Genomic DNA, 15724 nt, shown 5'->3' with positions numbered 1-15724 from the left:
ATCCAAAACACATTAGTATTTTCCCCACTTTTAGCAACCTCCTAATTTGAACCAACTACCTCTAGTAAAATGGGGCTTGGAGGAAGCAGAGGAAACATTATTAATAGGAAAGAGATGATAAATCAACTTTACTTTTTCACTAGTCAGTTCTCTCCAATCTTTTTTTCAGCTTTTAAAATATGATACATAAGGGGCGCCTGGGTGGCGCAGTCGGTTAAGCGTCCGACTTCAGCCAGGTCACGATCTCGCGGTCTGTGAGTTCGAGCCCCGCGTCGGGCTCTGGGCTGATGGCTCAGAGCCTGGAGCCTGTTTCCGATTCTGTGTCTCCCTCTCTCTCTGCCCCTCCCCCGTTCATGCTCTGTCTGTCTCTGTCCCAAAAATAAATAAACGTTGAAAATATGATACATAAGATTGGAACTTCATCAGGTTTCTTGCTAGGCAGTGTGTTTCCTTTGATATGTTCAGTACAAACAGGTCAACAAGCAAATTCCCAGAATCACATAGCCGTTACATGGAGGAAAAAAGCGTTTTTGTATAGATTATCAGCAACTAGTCCTATTTATGTATGTATGTTTGTATGTATTTTCTTTTTTTTAATTTAAATTTTATTTAGTTAACATACAGTACAATATTGGTTTCAGGAGTAAAATTCAGTGATTCATCACTTACATACAACACCCAGTGCTCATCATAATTGTCTTCGTTAAGTACCACTCTAGCCCATCTTCCACCCACCTCCCTCCGTCAACCCATATATATGTCTTTTCTCTATCATTAAGAGTCTCTTGTTTGTTTCCCTCTCTTTTCTAGTCCTGTTTAATGAGTGGTAGAAAGCTGTGTATTACTGCTTTGTGTAAAGTGCCTGAGTGCTTGTCCTTGACAGAGGAGCTAAACCATAGACAGCCAATGCTAAATCTGAGAACCTAAGATAAGCTTTTAAGTAATTCCTTTTTTTTTTAAATGCTTATTTATTTATTTTTGAGAAGGAGGAAAAGGGAGAGAGAGAGACTGTGTGCGAGTTGCAGGAGGGAAATATAGAGGGAGAGAGAGAATCCCAAGCATGCTCCACACTGTCAGCACAGAGCCCAGCATGGGGCTTGATCTCATGAACCATGAGATCATGACCTGAGCCAAAATCAATGGTCAGACACTCAACCGACTGAGCCACCCAGATGCCCCCATTGAAGTCATTCTAATATGTAACTTTTAGGGATGTGTTAAAAGCCATAATGTCAAATGCTTTTTTTTTTTTTTGAACTTTTATTATTATTAATTACTTCTATAAGATGATGATCACTGGTGACAATATAATTCACTTTCAGAAGTTTATTTTAATAGATGAAGAAGCCATTTGTGACTAGAACCAAGATAAATTAAGTGATCATTTAATAAGTGTACAAGTAGTAATTATATCATTTGGCACATATGCTTTAATGCTTTTGAAAATATTTATACCTGTTTTAGTCCATTCCAGTGATTAATGGAAGAGAATTACAGAATCCTCTCATTGTTCAACTTTGTGATCAGTGGGACAATCCAGCACCTGTACCACAGGTCAAAATAAGTCTTGTGAAAGCTAACAATTTAAAGGTAAGTTTTAAAACATCCTTACATAATTTTCGCCTACTTAAAATTTTGGGTTTCATTGTCATAATGTTATTAGATGTCATATTTTTAAAAACATAGTCTTACATAACCTTGATTATTGCTTAGTTTAAATCACCTTAAAGATTTTTCATAATTATTTTGAGGAACTAAACTTCATATCTTGCAAGCAATGTAATAAGGGGCAGTATTCTACAGTTATGATTCTTTCAATACTAGTATGTATTTGGATTTCAGATTAGAATGAATAGATGACACTGAGAAAGTGAGTAAAGGCAGATATAGTGGCCTACAATATGGGTTAAGGAATAGGCATTACTTGGGAAACTTAAGCTAAAGGTGATCAAAAAGCATCATGTGAGTACCTGTCCTCCATACCTTATGGAGTGCTACCAGGGCCTGGGCATAGCTGCTAGATTTATACTGAGTTATATTCTAGGATATGAGGCAAGCATGAGTATCGCCTTGTAATGTTTGGGGGCAAACATTGTGCTTAATACCAAGAAGTCCTAGATTAGGTACCACCTGTTTACACGAGCACTGGGATTGCCAGCTTCTTGGGTTCTAGTGAGAACTTGGGGTGCCTGGTACAGAGTTGGAGGCCCACCTGTGAGGGGAAATGGGAGAAGCTGCTTGTCCCTTGCAAAGTTGTATTGTGACATAGTCCCTCCTAATGAAGTCAATTAATTTGTCCCAGTCAGGTTGTTACCAGGCAGCACAGAGACAATTCCTGGGGTTGTCTTCAGCCAGGCTTAAGTATCCTTCTATGAACATTTTATCATTTTAGTGGATAAAAACAGTTGAGATTATGTAAATATTCAGTTGTCTTAAATAATCCATTAATTCAATAAGAACTCGTAACAGGTTTCTAGGACCTGACACGTTGATCTTAAAACTCATATGGGAAATTAAAATGCCAAGAATGGCTTGGGATCCACATAGACTTATTTTCATAGTAAAATAGGGTCAGTCTTTCTGTTAAGAAGGACTGTGGTATTGCTGCTATACACCCGGAAGTAGAAGACATGCTTCTTGGGCTTAGCAACAAGAATTTAGGACCCAGATGGAAGAAATACTTTGAGAAAGATGAGTTGAGAGGTAAATGGATCAAAGGGTAAATGAGATAAGTAAAATAAAGGATTTTATTTTGTCATTTTGATTGTGCCTTCTCATTTTCGCCTATTGCTTTTTTGCATGTACCTACCGTATTACCTAATTTTTAGGTTCCATTAAGCAGAAATGGACATCAGAGCTTAGGAAAGAGTCTGATATTCTGCTACAACAGTTTACAAATTCACTTTTGTTGTCAGTGTTTGCATTTAGGAGAGTTAAACTGATTATTTTCTACCACAAATAAGAATATTAGTCTAGTTTCACAGAAGTATTTGTAGAAGGCTGAGATTCTTTTAACCAGTGATGAGTACCATTGATTTTTATTCATTGGAAAGTGAAAGCTTGGTTTTCACTAAGAAGGTAGTGTTGCAACAGAGGTCTAAGGAACACGTCTGAGTAAACATGAAGAGAAAGATGAGTAACAATGGACATGTTATCTTTTTTTTTTTTTTTAATTTTTTTTTTTTTCAACGTTTATTTATTTTTGGGACAGAGAGAGACAGAGCATGAACGGGGAGGGGCAGAGAGAGAGGGAGACACAGAATCGGAAACAGGCTCTAGGCTCTGAGCCATCAGCCCAGAGCCCGACGCAGGGCTCGAACTCATGGACCGCGAGATCGTGACCTGGCTGAAGTCGGACGCTTAACCGACTGCGCCACCCAGGCGCCCCTGGACATGTTATCTTGATGCCTTGACTTAAATGTGTATTTATGGTATATTTATGTTTATTTCACCTGTGCCATTCCCCCACCCCACCTCCTCAGCCCCTATTTTGGAATGTACCTTCAGTGTTTGTATAACCAACCTTCACTTGAAATATCATTGCTGTTGAAGCAGTGAGCATTGAATTCTGCAACTTAGTAACTGAAATACACTAAATTATAGTTTAATTGATCAAGATGAGAAGTTGTCCTTTGGGTTAAGTAATTATATATTACATTATTTCTACTAGTTCAGATTAGGAAATCAAAGATTGTAGAAGTGTGTGCAAGTACAAATTTTAAAATAGTAATGGAGGAAAAGAACATTGTAATAGGGGAAAAGAATTTGTTCTCTAGAATTGTCTAATTAACCGTTTTGTTTTGTTTTGTTTTGTTTTTAGCTTACTCCTTCAAACCAACAACATAAAACAGATGAAAGGGGCAGGGCTAATTTGGGAGTGTTCAGTGTTTATGCCCCTAGGTAAGAACCAAAAGTTTGATAGTTATTAGTCATATAAAAATTGAGTTTTCTTATTCCTTGCCAAAGTTAAGAGTAATAATTAGCCTTCTATTTAGTGTTAGGTAGTAGATGGAACTGAACAGGAGTAGAGAGGTTTTGTAAATGAGTTTAACTTTGTATAAGTTGTCTCAATTTTTAAGCTATAACTATAATGTAATTAGAACTCTTTGTCTCTCTTTTTCTCCCTCCTGTTAGAGGAGAACATGTGATGCAGGTTAGAGCCATTTATAACAAAAGTAACATAGAAGGACCTATAATTAAGTTAATGATTCTTCCGGACCCTGAAAAACCTATTCGTCTCAATATTAAATATGACAAAGATGCTTCCTTTTTAGCAGGGGGTATTTTCACTGGTGAGTAAGTCACAAATTTCAAATAGATTTGTAATGATAATTGCTTTTTACACTAGTGGAATAAATTATTTATTCTAGATATTCAGCATGATAAAAAACAAGCCTGCATAGCATTTAAATGGCAAAGAAAATGTTTGATTTAACTGTATCTTCTTTCATCTCTATTGTACATTCCCTTAATGGTCAAGAATGAACGGAAAGTTTGTACATAAGCTGAGAGCCTGTGGTAATGGAGTTTGTGTTTGTTCATTCACTGGATTGTGAAGTTCTGCAAAAGAAGGATGGCAAGAACTGTGGCAGTTCTATTAAATAGGTTGTAATGTCATCTTCAACCGAATAGAACCAGGATTGTTTAACTTAATTTGGATGAAAACATCAGAATTTATTATTAAAGCTATTTCAGAACAAAAAACATTTCCTAAATACCTGCGATGTCCAGACACTGTATTGGGCTCTTGGTTCCAATAATGAATACAACAATTGCCAATGAGTTCTGTCTACTGTAGAAAACACTTAAGTAAGCAGATAATTTCAGTGTAGTCTGGCAGTGTAGTCTTCCTATTTTCAATAGGAAATGGTATTTACTTTATATGGGTAATTTTCTTGAAGACTTTGTTTTCTTAAAGGGATGAATTCCTATACATAGTTATAAGCAGTAGAAACAAGCAGACCAAAAAGTTTAGATTATAAAATTAATAATTTTTAATAATTGTTGCATATATACATAGCCTTTATACTCATAATTTTAAGTCTGTTTCAAGAGGTAAGACCTATTTCCTGTCATTAAAAAACTATATCCATCAGGGGTGCCTGGGTGGCTCAATCGGTTGAGCATCCTACTCTTGTTTTCAGCTCAGGTTATGATCTCACGGTTTGTGGGTTCTAGCCCCACGTTAGTCTCTAAGCTGCTGGTGCGGAGCCTGCTTGGGATTAATTAATTAATTAATTCATTCATTCATTTTCTCTCTCTCTCTCTCTTCCCCCCCCGTCTCTCCCCCTCCCTCCCTCCGTCACTCTCCCCCTCTCCCCCCTTCTGACCCTCCCCCACTCACATGCTTGTGCACACTTGCACTTTCACTCTCTCTCCCTCCTTCCCTCCCTCCAAGTAAACAAAACTTTAAAAAAATTATACCCATCATATGGGTGCCAAGTGAATAAAACCGTAAAATATACACTGAATTCTCAGAATACATAAAGCACATGGATTTATGACCAGTTGCCTTATTCTGTGTTGCTGAGTATCCACAGTCTAACCTTTTTTGGTCTTGCATGGTAGAACTTCTAGCAAGGCAGATTGTGAAAATAAGGCAAAGGATTAATAATAGTAAAGATGTATGTGTTAGATTTCTGGAAGAGATTTAGCATTAGAGTTGTCTGTCAGGATTAGTACATTTTTATAGACAGATTATTGGGGAATGCTGATTACAGAATGGTTTTGTTTTCTTCAGAATTTCATTATTAACATTTAAACAAAATGTACACTTTAAGACGTACAGTTATTTAACCAAATTCATTAAGTGGACTAGGAAATAATTTTTTAATATTCACCATGACAGATTTTATGATTACTGTTATTTCTGAAGATGACAGTATCATCAAAAATATTAATCCAGCACGTATTTCCATGAAAATGTGGCAGCTGTCTAACAGTGGGAACCGACCACCAGCAAATGTAAGTTCTGGGGAAGCATTTTTAGAAGTTAAAATTAACTCTTACATTTAACTTAAATGTAATTTATTGCAAGAATGCAGTCTGTGTATACTGAAGAACTACACATTAACCCACTTCATTACTTGAAATATGTATGTATATATGAGTATATTAGAATATGTTTCAAAATTAAGTGTTGATTCTTTTGAAAAAGAGTAGCCTACATTGTGATATTCCTTGAACTTTAAGATATTTTACACTTTAAAATTATCTAAAGGACAGGGACACCAGGGTGGCTCAGTCAGTTAAGCAGCCGACTTCGGCTCAGGTCATTATCTTGCAGTTTGTGAGTTCGAGCCCTGTGTCAGGCTCTGTGCTGACAGCTCGAAGCCTGGAGCCTGCTTTGGATTCTGTGTCTGTCTCTCTCTCCATCCATCCGTCCCTACCTCCCTCCCTCTCCCTCTCTCTGTCTCCCTCCCTCCCTCCCTCTCCTTCTCTCTCTCTGTCTCTCTCTCTCTGTCTCTCTCTCTCTCAAAATTAAATAAACATTTAAAAAAATTCTAAAGGACAGTGGCACTGTTAAATACCACTAAGAGATAATATATAAAATGAGACAGTAAAGAGATGTGATGATATACTTATAGGATACAGGAGGGAGGGTAGAGTGGTGAGAATAGTTGAGGGTCTAAGCAGCACAGTCCAATAGAAATATAATACAAGTCACACATAATATTTATATTTTTCTAGTGGATACATTAAAAGAGTAAAAAGAAAGAAGTAAAATTAATTTTAAAGTAGTTTTAACCTAACATCAAGTTACCATTTAAACATGTACTCAGTATTTAAAGTTTATTAATGAGATTTTACATTCTTTTATGTTACCAGTCTTTGAAATTTCATGTGTATTTTATGCTTACACCACCTTTCAGTTTGATCCAGATATATTTCAAGTGCTTAGTAGCCACATGGAGCTTTAACTAGGTTCCTTAATTTATACTGTCAGTCCCATCAGGCTGCTATTACCATGTCACCCCCACAGAGATCTTTTGTGTACCTTTTACATGGTATGTCACAGGGGCGCCTGGGTGGCTCAATCAGTTAAGTGTCCGACTTCAGCTGAGGTCATGATCTCATGGTTCATGGGTTCAAGCCCTGAGTCAGGCTCTGTGCTGACAGCTCAGAGGCTCGAGACTGCTTCAGATTCTGTGTCTCCCTCTGTCTATGCTCCTTCACTGCTCACACTCTGTCTCTCTCTTTCTCTCTCTTTCTCTCTCAAATTTTTTTTAATGGTCGTCCCCATGATTAATCTCATTATTGAATCTTAAATGCATTGTAGGGGCGCCTGGGTGGCTCAGTCAGTTAAGCATCCGCCTTTGGCTCGGGTTGTGATTTCATGGTTCGTGAGTTCAAGCCCCACATTGGGCTCTGTGCTGACAGCTCGGAGCCTGGAGCCTGCTTCTGATTCTGTTTCCCTTTCTCTCTGCCCTTCCCCTGCTCATGCTCTGTCTCTCAAAAATAAATAAATGTAAAAAAATTTTGTTTTAATTTTAATGCATTGTAAAGATATATATGTATAGCTGTGTGTGTATGTATTTATAAATCCAGATGTGATCTGTGTATTTGCGTTTAGTGGAAACATAAAGGTTTCATCCTGATTTCTCCCTCCCCTCCTTCTCTCCTACTTCCTTTCTAGGCAGAAACATTTAGTTGTAATAAAATAAAAGATAATGACAAAGAAGATGGCTGCTTCTACTTCAGGTACTTCTCAAGTCATTTCATATTTTTATGCATAATTTGTTATAAAGTGATTTCAGCCTTGATGATGTTTGTCTGGCTCAGCTGGGGAAAAAGTAATTTATGATTGAAAAGAAAATGTTAGTGTTTTAATTTTTCTCAGGAATTATTTTGAGAAAATAAGTATTTTGTTTGTAAGCTTTGTAAAATGGTTTGGGGAAGGATTGTTGTGATGGTTATATTAACTTTCAAAACTAGGATCAGAAAAATTTATGTTGCCAGAGCACTTTATAATATATACATTTCTATAGTTCAAAACTTAAAAGGTATGAAGTAAAATAGGTAACTGAACTAGTTTTGTTTTTGGTTTTTTTTTTTTTTGGTTTTTTTTTTTTTTTTTTTACAGTTTTACTATATTACTTTGGATTGAATTCACTTGAATTGTTGCTTTTGTTTTCTGGACCTCTGCTGTGAAATATGAAAATTGTTTGCTTTTTTTTTTTTTCCTCAAGTTAGTTAAAATACAGTGTACTCTTGGCTTCAGTAGTAGAATCCAGTGATTGATGACTTACATATAACACCCAGTGCTCATCCCAACAAGTGCCCTCCTTAATGTCCATCACCCATTTTCCCCACCCCTCACCCCCACACCCCCATTAAACCTCAGTTCTCTGTATTTAACAGTCTCTTATGGTTTGCCTCCCTCTCTGTTCGTATCTTATTTTTGCTTCCCTTCCCCTATAATCATCTTTTAGTTTCTCCAGTTTACCTTTGAGTGAAATCATGTGATATCTGTCTTTCTCTAACTTATTTCACTTAGCCTAATATCCTATGGTTCCATCCACATTGTTGCAAATGGCAAGATTTCATTTTTTTCATCACCGAGTAGTATTCCATATACATATAGATAGATAGATAGATAGATAGATAGATAGATAGATATGTTGATGGACATTTGGGCTTTTTCCATAATTTGGCTATTGTTGATAGTGCTGCTATAAACAGTGATGTTCACGTGCCCCTTTGAATCAGCATTTTTGTATCCTTTGAATAAATTCCTAGTACTGGAATTGCTGGGTCATAGGGTAGTTCTATTTAATTTTTTGAGGAACCTCCCCATGTTTTCCAGAGTGACTGCACCAGTTTACATTCCCACCAACAGTGCAAAAGTGTTCTCCTTTCTCCATATCTTGCCAACATCTGTTGTTTCCTGAGTTAATTTTAGCCATTCTGACAGGTGTTAGTTGGTGTCTCATTGTGGTTTTGATTTGTATTTCTCTGATAATGAGCAGCGTTGAGCATCTTTTCATATGTCTGTGTGCCATCTGGATGTATTCTTTCGAAAAGCGTCTATTCCTGTCTTTTGCCCATTTCTTCACTGGATCATTTGTGGGTTTTTTGGATGTTGGGTTTGGTAAGTTCTGTATAGATTTTGGATACTAATCCTTTAACTGATACATCATTTCCAAATATCTTCTCCCATTCCATTGGTTGCCTTTTAATTTTGCTGATTGTTTCCTTTGCTGTGCAGAAGCCTTTTTATCTTGATGACGTCTCAGTAGTTCATTTTTGCTTTTGTTTCCTTTGACTCTGGAGACCTGTCAATAAGAAATTGCTGCAGCTGAGGTCAGAGGTTGTTGCCTGTTTTCTCTTCTAGGATTTTGATTATTTCCTGTTTCACATTTAGGTCTTTCATCCATTTTGGATTTATTTTTGTATATGGTGTAAGAAAGTGGTCCATTTTCATTCTTCTGCATGTCGCTGTCCAGTTCTCCCAGCACCATTTACTAAAGAGACTGTCTTTTTTTTCCATTGAATATTCTTTCCTGCTTTGTCAAAGATTAGTTGACCACATATTTGTGGGTCTGTTTCTGGGTTCTCTATTCCATTGATCTATGTGTCTGTTTTTGTGCCAATACCATAACTGTCCTTATGATTATAGCTTTGTAATACCAGTTAAAGTCTGGGTTTGTGATGCTTTCTCCTTTGGCTTTCTTTTTCAACACTACTTTGGCTATTCTGGGTCTTTTGTGGTTCCATACAAATTTTAGGATTGTTTGTTCTAGCTCTGAGAAGAATGCTGGTGTTATTTTGATAGGGATTGTATTGAATGTGTAGATGGCTTTGGATAGTATCAACATTTTAACGATATTTGTTCTTCTAATCCATGAGCATGGAATGTTTTTCCATTTCTTTGTGTCTTCTTCAATTTCTTTCATAAGCTTTCTATTGTTTATTGCTAGGTATTTTACGTTTTTTGGTGCAATTGTAAATGGGATCAATTACCTAATATAATCTCTCTTTCTCTTCATTATGGGTGTATAGAAATGCAACCGATTTCTGTACTTTGATTTAACATCCTGCGACTTTGTTGAATTCATGGATCAGCTCTAGCAGTTTTTTTGGTGGAGTCTTTTGGGTTTTCCATGTAGACTAAGTATTGTGTCATCTTGGAAGAGTGAAAGTTTGACTTCTTCCTTTCCAATTTGTATGCCTTGTATTTCACTTTGTTGTCTGCTGAGGCTAGACTTCCAACACTATGCTAAACAACAGTGGTGACAGTGGACATCCCTGTTGTGTTCCTAATCTCAGGGGGAAAGCACTCTGTTGTTCCCATTGAGGATGATAATTAGCTGTGGGCCTTTCACATATGGCTTTTATGATGTTAAGTATGTTCCTTGTATCCCTACATTCTTGAGGGTTTTTGTCAAGAAAGGATGCTGTATTTTATCAAATGCTTTTTCTGCATCTATTGAGAGGATCATACGGTTCTTATCCTTTATTAATGTGCACGTTTTTGGATTTGTGAATATTGAACCAGCCCTGCAGCTCAGGAATAAATCCCATTTGATCATAGTAAATAATTCTTTTAATTTACTGTTGAATTCGATTTACTAGTAGCTTGTTGGGAATTTTTTAAAAACATTTTTAAATGTTTATTTTTGAGAGAGAGAGAGAGAGAGAGACAGAGCATGAGTGGGGGAGGGGCAGAGTGAGAGGGTGACATAGAATCAGAAGCAGGCTCCAGGCTCTGAGCTGTCAGCACAGAGCCCAATGAAGGACTCAAACCCATGAACCACGAGATATGACCTGAGCTGAACTCGGATGCTTAACTGACTGAGCCACCCAGGTTCTCCTTGAGAATTTTTGCATACATGTTCCTCAGGGATGTTGGCGTGTAATTCTCCTTTTTATTAGGGTCTTTGTCTGGTTTTGGAATCAAGGTAATGCTGGCTTCATAGAGTGAGTTTGGAAGCTTTACTTCCATTTGTATTTTTAGAACAGTTTGAGAAGAATAAGTATTAACTCTGCTTTAAATGTCTGGTAGAATTCCCCTGGGAAGCATTTGGCCCAGGACTCTTACTTTTTGGGAGATTTTTGATAACTGATTCAATTTCTTTTCTGGCTATGGGCCTGTTCAAATTTTCTGTTTCTTCCCATTTGCGTTTTGGTAGTGTGTGAGTGTTGCCATTTCTTCCAGATTGTTCAGTTTTTTGGCATAGAATTTTTTATAGTATTCTGTTATAATTGTTTGTATTTCTGTGGTATTGGTTGTGACTTCTCCTCTTACATTCATGATGTTATCTATTTGGGTCCTCTCTTCTCTTTTTGATAAGTCTGGCTAGTGGTTTATCAATTTTGTTTATTCTCTCAAAAAGTCAGTTTTTAGTTTCATTGATTCTGCTGGGGTGTTTTTGTTTTTGTTTTTGTTGGATTCTATATTGTTTATTTCTGCTCTAATCTTTATTATTTCCCTTCTTTTGTCGGCTTTAGGCTCTATTTTTGTTCCTTTTCTAGCTCCTTTACGTGTAAGGTTAGGTTGTGTATTTGGGACCTTTCTTGCTTCTTAAGATAGGCCTGAATTGCAGTGTATTTTCCCCTTAAGAAGTGCTTTTCTACATCCCAAAGTGTTTTGACTGTTGTGTTTCATTTTCATTGGCTTCCATGTATTTTTAAATTTCTTCTTTAATTTGCTTGTTAACCCATTCATTCTTTAGTTTTTTAACCTCTCTGTTTTTGGGGGCTTTACAAATTTTTTCTTGTGGTTGATTTCAAGTTTCATAGTGTGACCTGAAAATATGCATGGTATGATCTCAGTCTTTCTGTACCTGTTGAGAACTGTTTTGTGACCCAATATGTGATCTGTTTTGGAGAATGTTCCATGTGTACTTGAGAAGAGTGTGTTCTGAATGAAATGTTCTGAATATATCTGTTAAGTCCATCTGGTCCAATGTGTCCTTCAGAGCCATTGTTTCCTTGTTGATTTTCTGCCTAGATGATCTGTACATTGTTGTAAGTGGAGTATTAAAGTTCCCTATTATCTATACATTTATTTATGTTGGTGATAATTATATATTTGGGTGCTTTCATGGTGGGGGCATAAACATTTACAAATGTCAGCTCTTCTTGATGGGTAGACCCTTAATTATGATAGAGTGCCCTTTTTCATCTCTTGTTACAGTCTGTTTTAAAATCTAGTTTGTTTGGGGCTCCTGGGTGGCTCTTAGATGGTTCTCCATCCTCATTTTCAATCTTCAGGTATTCTCATGCCTAAAATGAGTCTCTTGTAGGCAGCACATAAATGGATCTCGTTTTCTTACCCATTCTGAGATCCTGTGTCTTTTGATTGGGGTATTTAGTCCATTTATATTCACAGTGATTATTGAAAGATATGGATGTAGTGCTGTTGTATTATCTGTAGGTTTCATGTTTGTGGTGATGTCTCTGGTCCTTTGTAGTCTTTGCTGCTTTCCACTCACAGAATTCCCCTTAGGATCTCCTACAGGGCTGGTTTGGTGGTCATGAAATCCTTTAGTTTTTATCCGGGAAAGCCTTTATCTCTTCTATTTTGAATGACAGCCTTGCTGGATAAAGGATTCTTGACTGCATATTTTTCTTATTCAGCACGTTGAATATTTTCTGCCACTCCCTTCCGGCCTGCCAAGTTTCCCTGGACAAGTCTGCAACTACCCTTATGTGTCTGCCCTTGTAGGTTAAGGCCCATTTGTCCCTAGCTGCTTCCAGAATTCTCTCTTTATCTTTGTGTTTTGCCAGTTTCACTATATGTCATGGTGTTGACCTGTTTTTGTTGATTTTGAAGGGAGTTCTGTGTGTCTCTTGGATTTGGATGCCTGTTTCCTTCCCTGGATTAGGGAAGTTCTCGGCTATAATTTGTTCAAATAAAACTTCTGCCCCTTTCTCCTCCTCTTCTGGAACTTCTATGATATGGATAGTGTTTTGTTCATGGAATCACTTAGCTCTCTAATTCTCTCTTGTGGTCTAGTAATTTCCTTTCCACTCTTTTTTTCAGCTTCATCTTTTTCCATACATTTATTTTCTATTTCACCTATTCTCTCTGCTGCTTCTGTCCTCACTGTCACTGTAGCTAGTTTATTTTGCATCTCATTTACAGTATTTCTTAATTCATCGTGACTATGTCTTAGTTGTTTGATCTCTGCAACAATAGATTCTCTACTGTCTTCTATGCTTTTTTCAAGCCCAGCTATTAATCTTATGGCTGTTATTCTAAAGTTTTGTTCAGATTCATTGTTTATATCTGGTTTGAACAATTCTGTGGCTGTCATTTCTTCTTGCTTTTTCTTTAAGGGAGAATTCTTTCCTTTCATCATTTTGGCTAAGTATGTGTCTTTTGTGTGTTTTAATAGCTTGTTATGTGTCCTGCACCTGCAAGTACTATATTAAAAAGGGGTCATACACTGTCCAGGGCCTGACCCTTCAGGAAGTGTTTCTGGTGTATGTTGCATGCTATATGTTGTTGTGTTTTGGCTGCTCTATCACACTGGTCAGTCCTCTGCAAACCCTTCCACCAGGTGTGCTTTTGATTTGTTTGTTGAAGTAACCCTAGAAAAAAAGGAAAAGAGTTAGTGGGGAAAGCCTGATCCCATGCAAAGAGAAAAATGGAAGGGGAGACTTTCTTTCTTTCTTTCTTTTTTTTTAAATATATGAAATTTATTGTCAAATTGGTTTCCATACAATACCCAGTGCTCATCCCAAAAGGTGCCCTCCTCTCCCTCCCACCCCCCCATCAACCCTCAGTTTGTTCTCAGTTTTTAGGAGTCTCTTATGCTTTGGCTCTGGGGAGACTTTCTGATGAGAAATCTGGTCAGCTTACTGAGGATCCCTTGTATGTAATGATTCGCTTCTTTCTTGCTGCTCTCCATATTCTATTTTGTATTCTCTTTGTCTTTTGTAAGTTTGATGATAATGTGTCTTGGTGTGTGTGTCTTTGAATCCATTTTATGCAGAATCTCTTGAGCATATTCTATATATATATTTGTGTCTTTCACCAAACTTGTTAAGTTTTCAGCCATTCTTCAAAATATTCTCTCTTCCTCTGGTGAAAGAGAGGACACTTGCTAGTGTCCCAGTGGTCCCTTAGGTTCTGTTCACTTTTATTCAATCCTTTCGACTTTCTGTTCCTCAGACTCTAATATCCATTGTCTTCAAGTTCACTAATTCTTCTTCCTGCTCAAATCTGCCTTTGAATACCTGTAGTGAAATTTTCACTTCATTATTGTTCTAGTTCCAGAATTTGTTTTTGGTTTCTTGTTAGGTTTTCTATTTCTTTATCAATATTTCCATTTTATTCATACATCACTTCCTGAATTTTCTCCACATCTTCCTTCAGTTCTTTGAGCATCTGTAAGACAGGTGTTTTTTAAGTCCTTGTCTAGTATATTTGCCATCAGGTATTTTTCAGTAACATTTGTTTTTGTTTTTATTTTTTTCCCTTTGAATGGCCCATACTTTCTTGATTCTTTGCCTTGTGGTTTAGACATTTGAAGCTAATAATGTGGTAGCTCTGGAATTCATATTCTTTGCTTCACCTGGGGTTTGCTGGGTTTTATTTTTGTTTATTTTTTCAGTTGTGACAGGCTGTTTGTCACAGATCGGTCTTAGGTGTATACTTGAAGTCTTGTCATGTCTTTTTCTGATTCTTTCCCTGGGCATGTGTGGTCACTTTCTAATTTTCCCCATATGTGCAGTTGTTTATGAATGTCCTTTAATGCCTGGTTCCCTAAAAGGGAAAAAGAAAGTGAAGAGAGGGAAAGAGTGCTGGCCCTTTAAGTCCCTTGGACATTACTTAAACTGGAGAATGAGGGGCTTGCAAAGTATGGGCTGGGGCAGGAACAATGGCTGTCTGCATTTTTGTCTGCTCCTCTGTGATCAGAGGCAGCAGAGCACAGATCCCCAGTATTTGGAGGGGTAGGGTCCTTTTTGCCCACGCTGGCTCCTAAAAGCTGTGTATAGACTGCTCTAAGGACATACATCTGCCTGCCATCGGGCTGGGAAGGGGGGAATGAGTAGTTACTTCTGTGCTAAGAGCTGAAATTGATCGAAATTCACTGTAATTTACTATCTTAGTCTTCAGTAACTTTGAGAGTTCCAAACTTACGTCAGACCTATTCTGCTAGTACAGTTGTTTTCTGGAAGGGGAGACCAATTCCTGGTGCTTCCTACTTCCCTTGTCTTCTCAAAATCCTGAGAAGGATTTGGAAAAGGTTTATTTTTAAAATTCCTTAACTCATCATCAGTAGAGTCAAAATTATTATTATATTAATATGTCCAAACTAACTGTATTGAAGGACCATTTTGTTTTTTTAAATCTTTCGTAGACACTCCACTTTTGTTAAAGATCTTCTGACTGTGCACTTGTTGTAAAGGCAATGTTAGATTGCTGTATGTTTCTTTTTTAATTTTTTTTAATGTTTGTTTATTTTTGAGAGAGAGAGAGACAGACAGACTGTGAGTAAGGGAGGGGCAGAGACAGAGAGACACAGAATCGGCAGCAGGCTCCAGGCTCTTGAGCTGTCAGCACAGAGTCCGATGCAAGGCTTGAACCCATGAACCGTGAGATCATGACCTGAGCTGAAGTCAGAAGCGTAACCCACTGAGCCACCCAGGTGCCCCCTCCCTTTTAATGTATGTTTATTTTGAGAGAAAGAAGAAAGGGCTGAGAGAGGGGAAAAAAGAATCCCAAGCAGACTCTAAGGTGTCAGCCTGGAGCATGACGCGGGGCTTGATC

At 37.4% G+C, this 15724-nt stretch overlaps 1 protein-coding gene across 1 annotated transcript in view; it reads left to right on the top strand.

Annotated features, from left to right (window-relative positions):
* The window catches only part of SMCHD1 (structural maintenance of chromosomes flexible hinge domain containing 1), a 155758-nt gene that overhangs the window by 85982 nt on the left and 54052 nt on the right, over window positions 1–15724 (top strand). Inside the window, exons 30-34 of the mRNA XM_045459462.1 lie at window positions 1465–1590; window positions 3821–3900; window positions 4135–4292; window positions 5849–5964; window positions 7637–7701. Of these exons, the coding sequence (XP_045315418.1) occupies window positions 1465–1590; window positions 3821–3900; window positions 4135–4292; window positions 5849–5964; window positions 7637–7701 (545 nt within the window). The remainder of the gene's footprint in view (window positions 1–1464; window positions 1591–3820; window positions 3901–4134; window positions 4293–5848; window positions 5965–7636; window positions 7702–15724) is intronic.

The sequence above is a fragment of the Leopardus geoffroyi genome, chromosome D3 (assembly GCF_018350155.1).
Source record: "Leopardus geoffroyi isolate Oge1 chromosome D3, O.geoffroyi_Oge1_pat1.0, whole genome shotgun sequence".
In the NCBI taxonomy this organism is placed as follows: domain Eukaryota; kingdom Metazoa; phylum Chordata; class Mammalia; order Carnivora; family Felidae; genus Leopardus; species Leopardus geoffroyi.
This window is presented reverse-complemented; position numbering and strand designations above follow the sequence as displayed.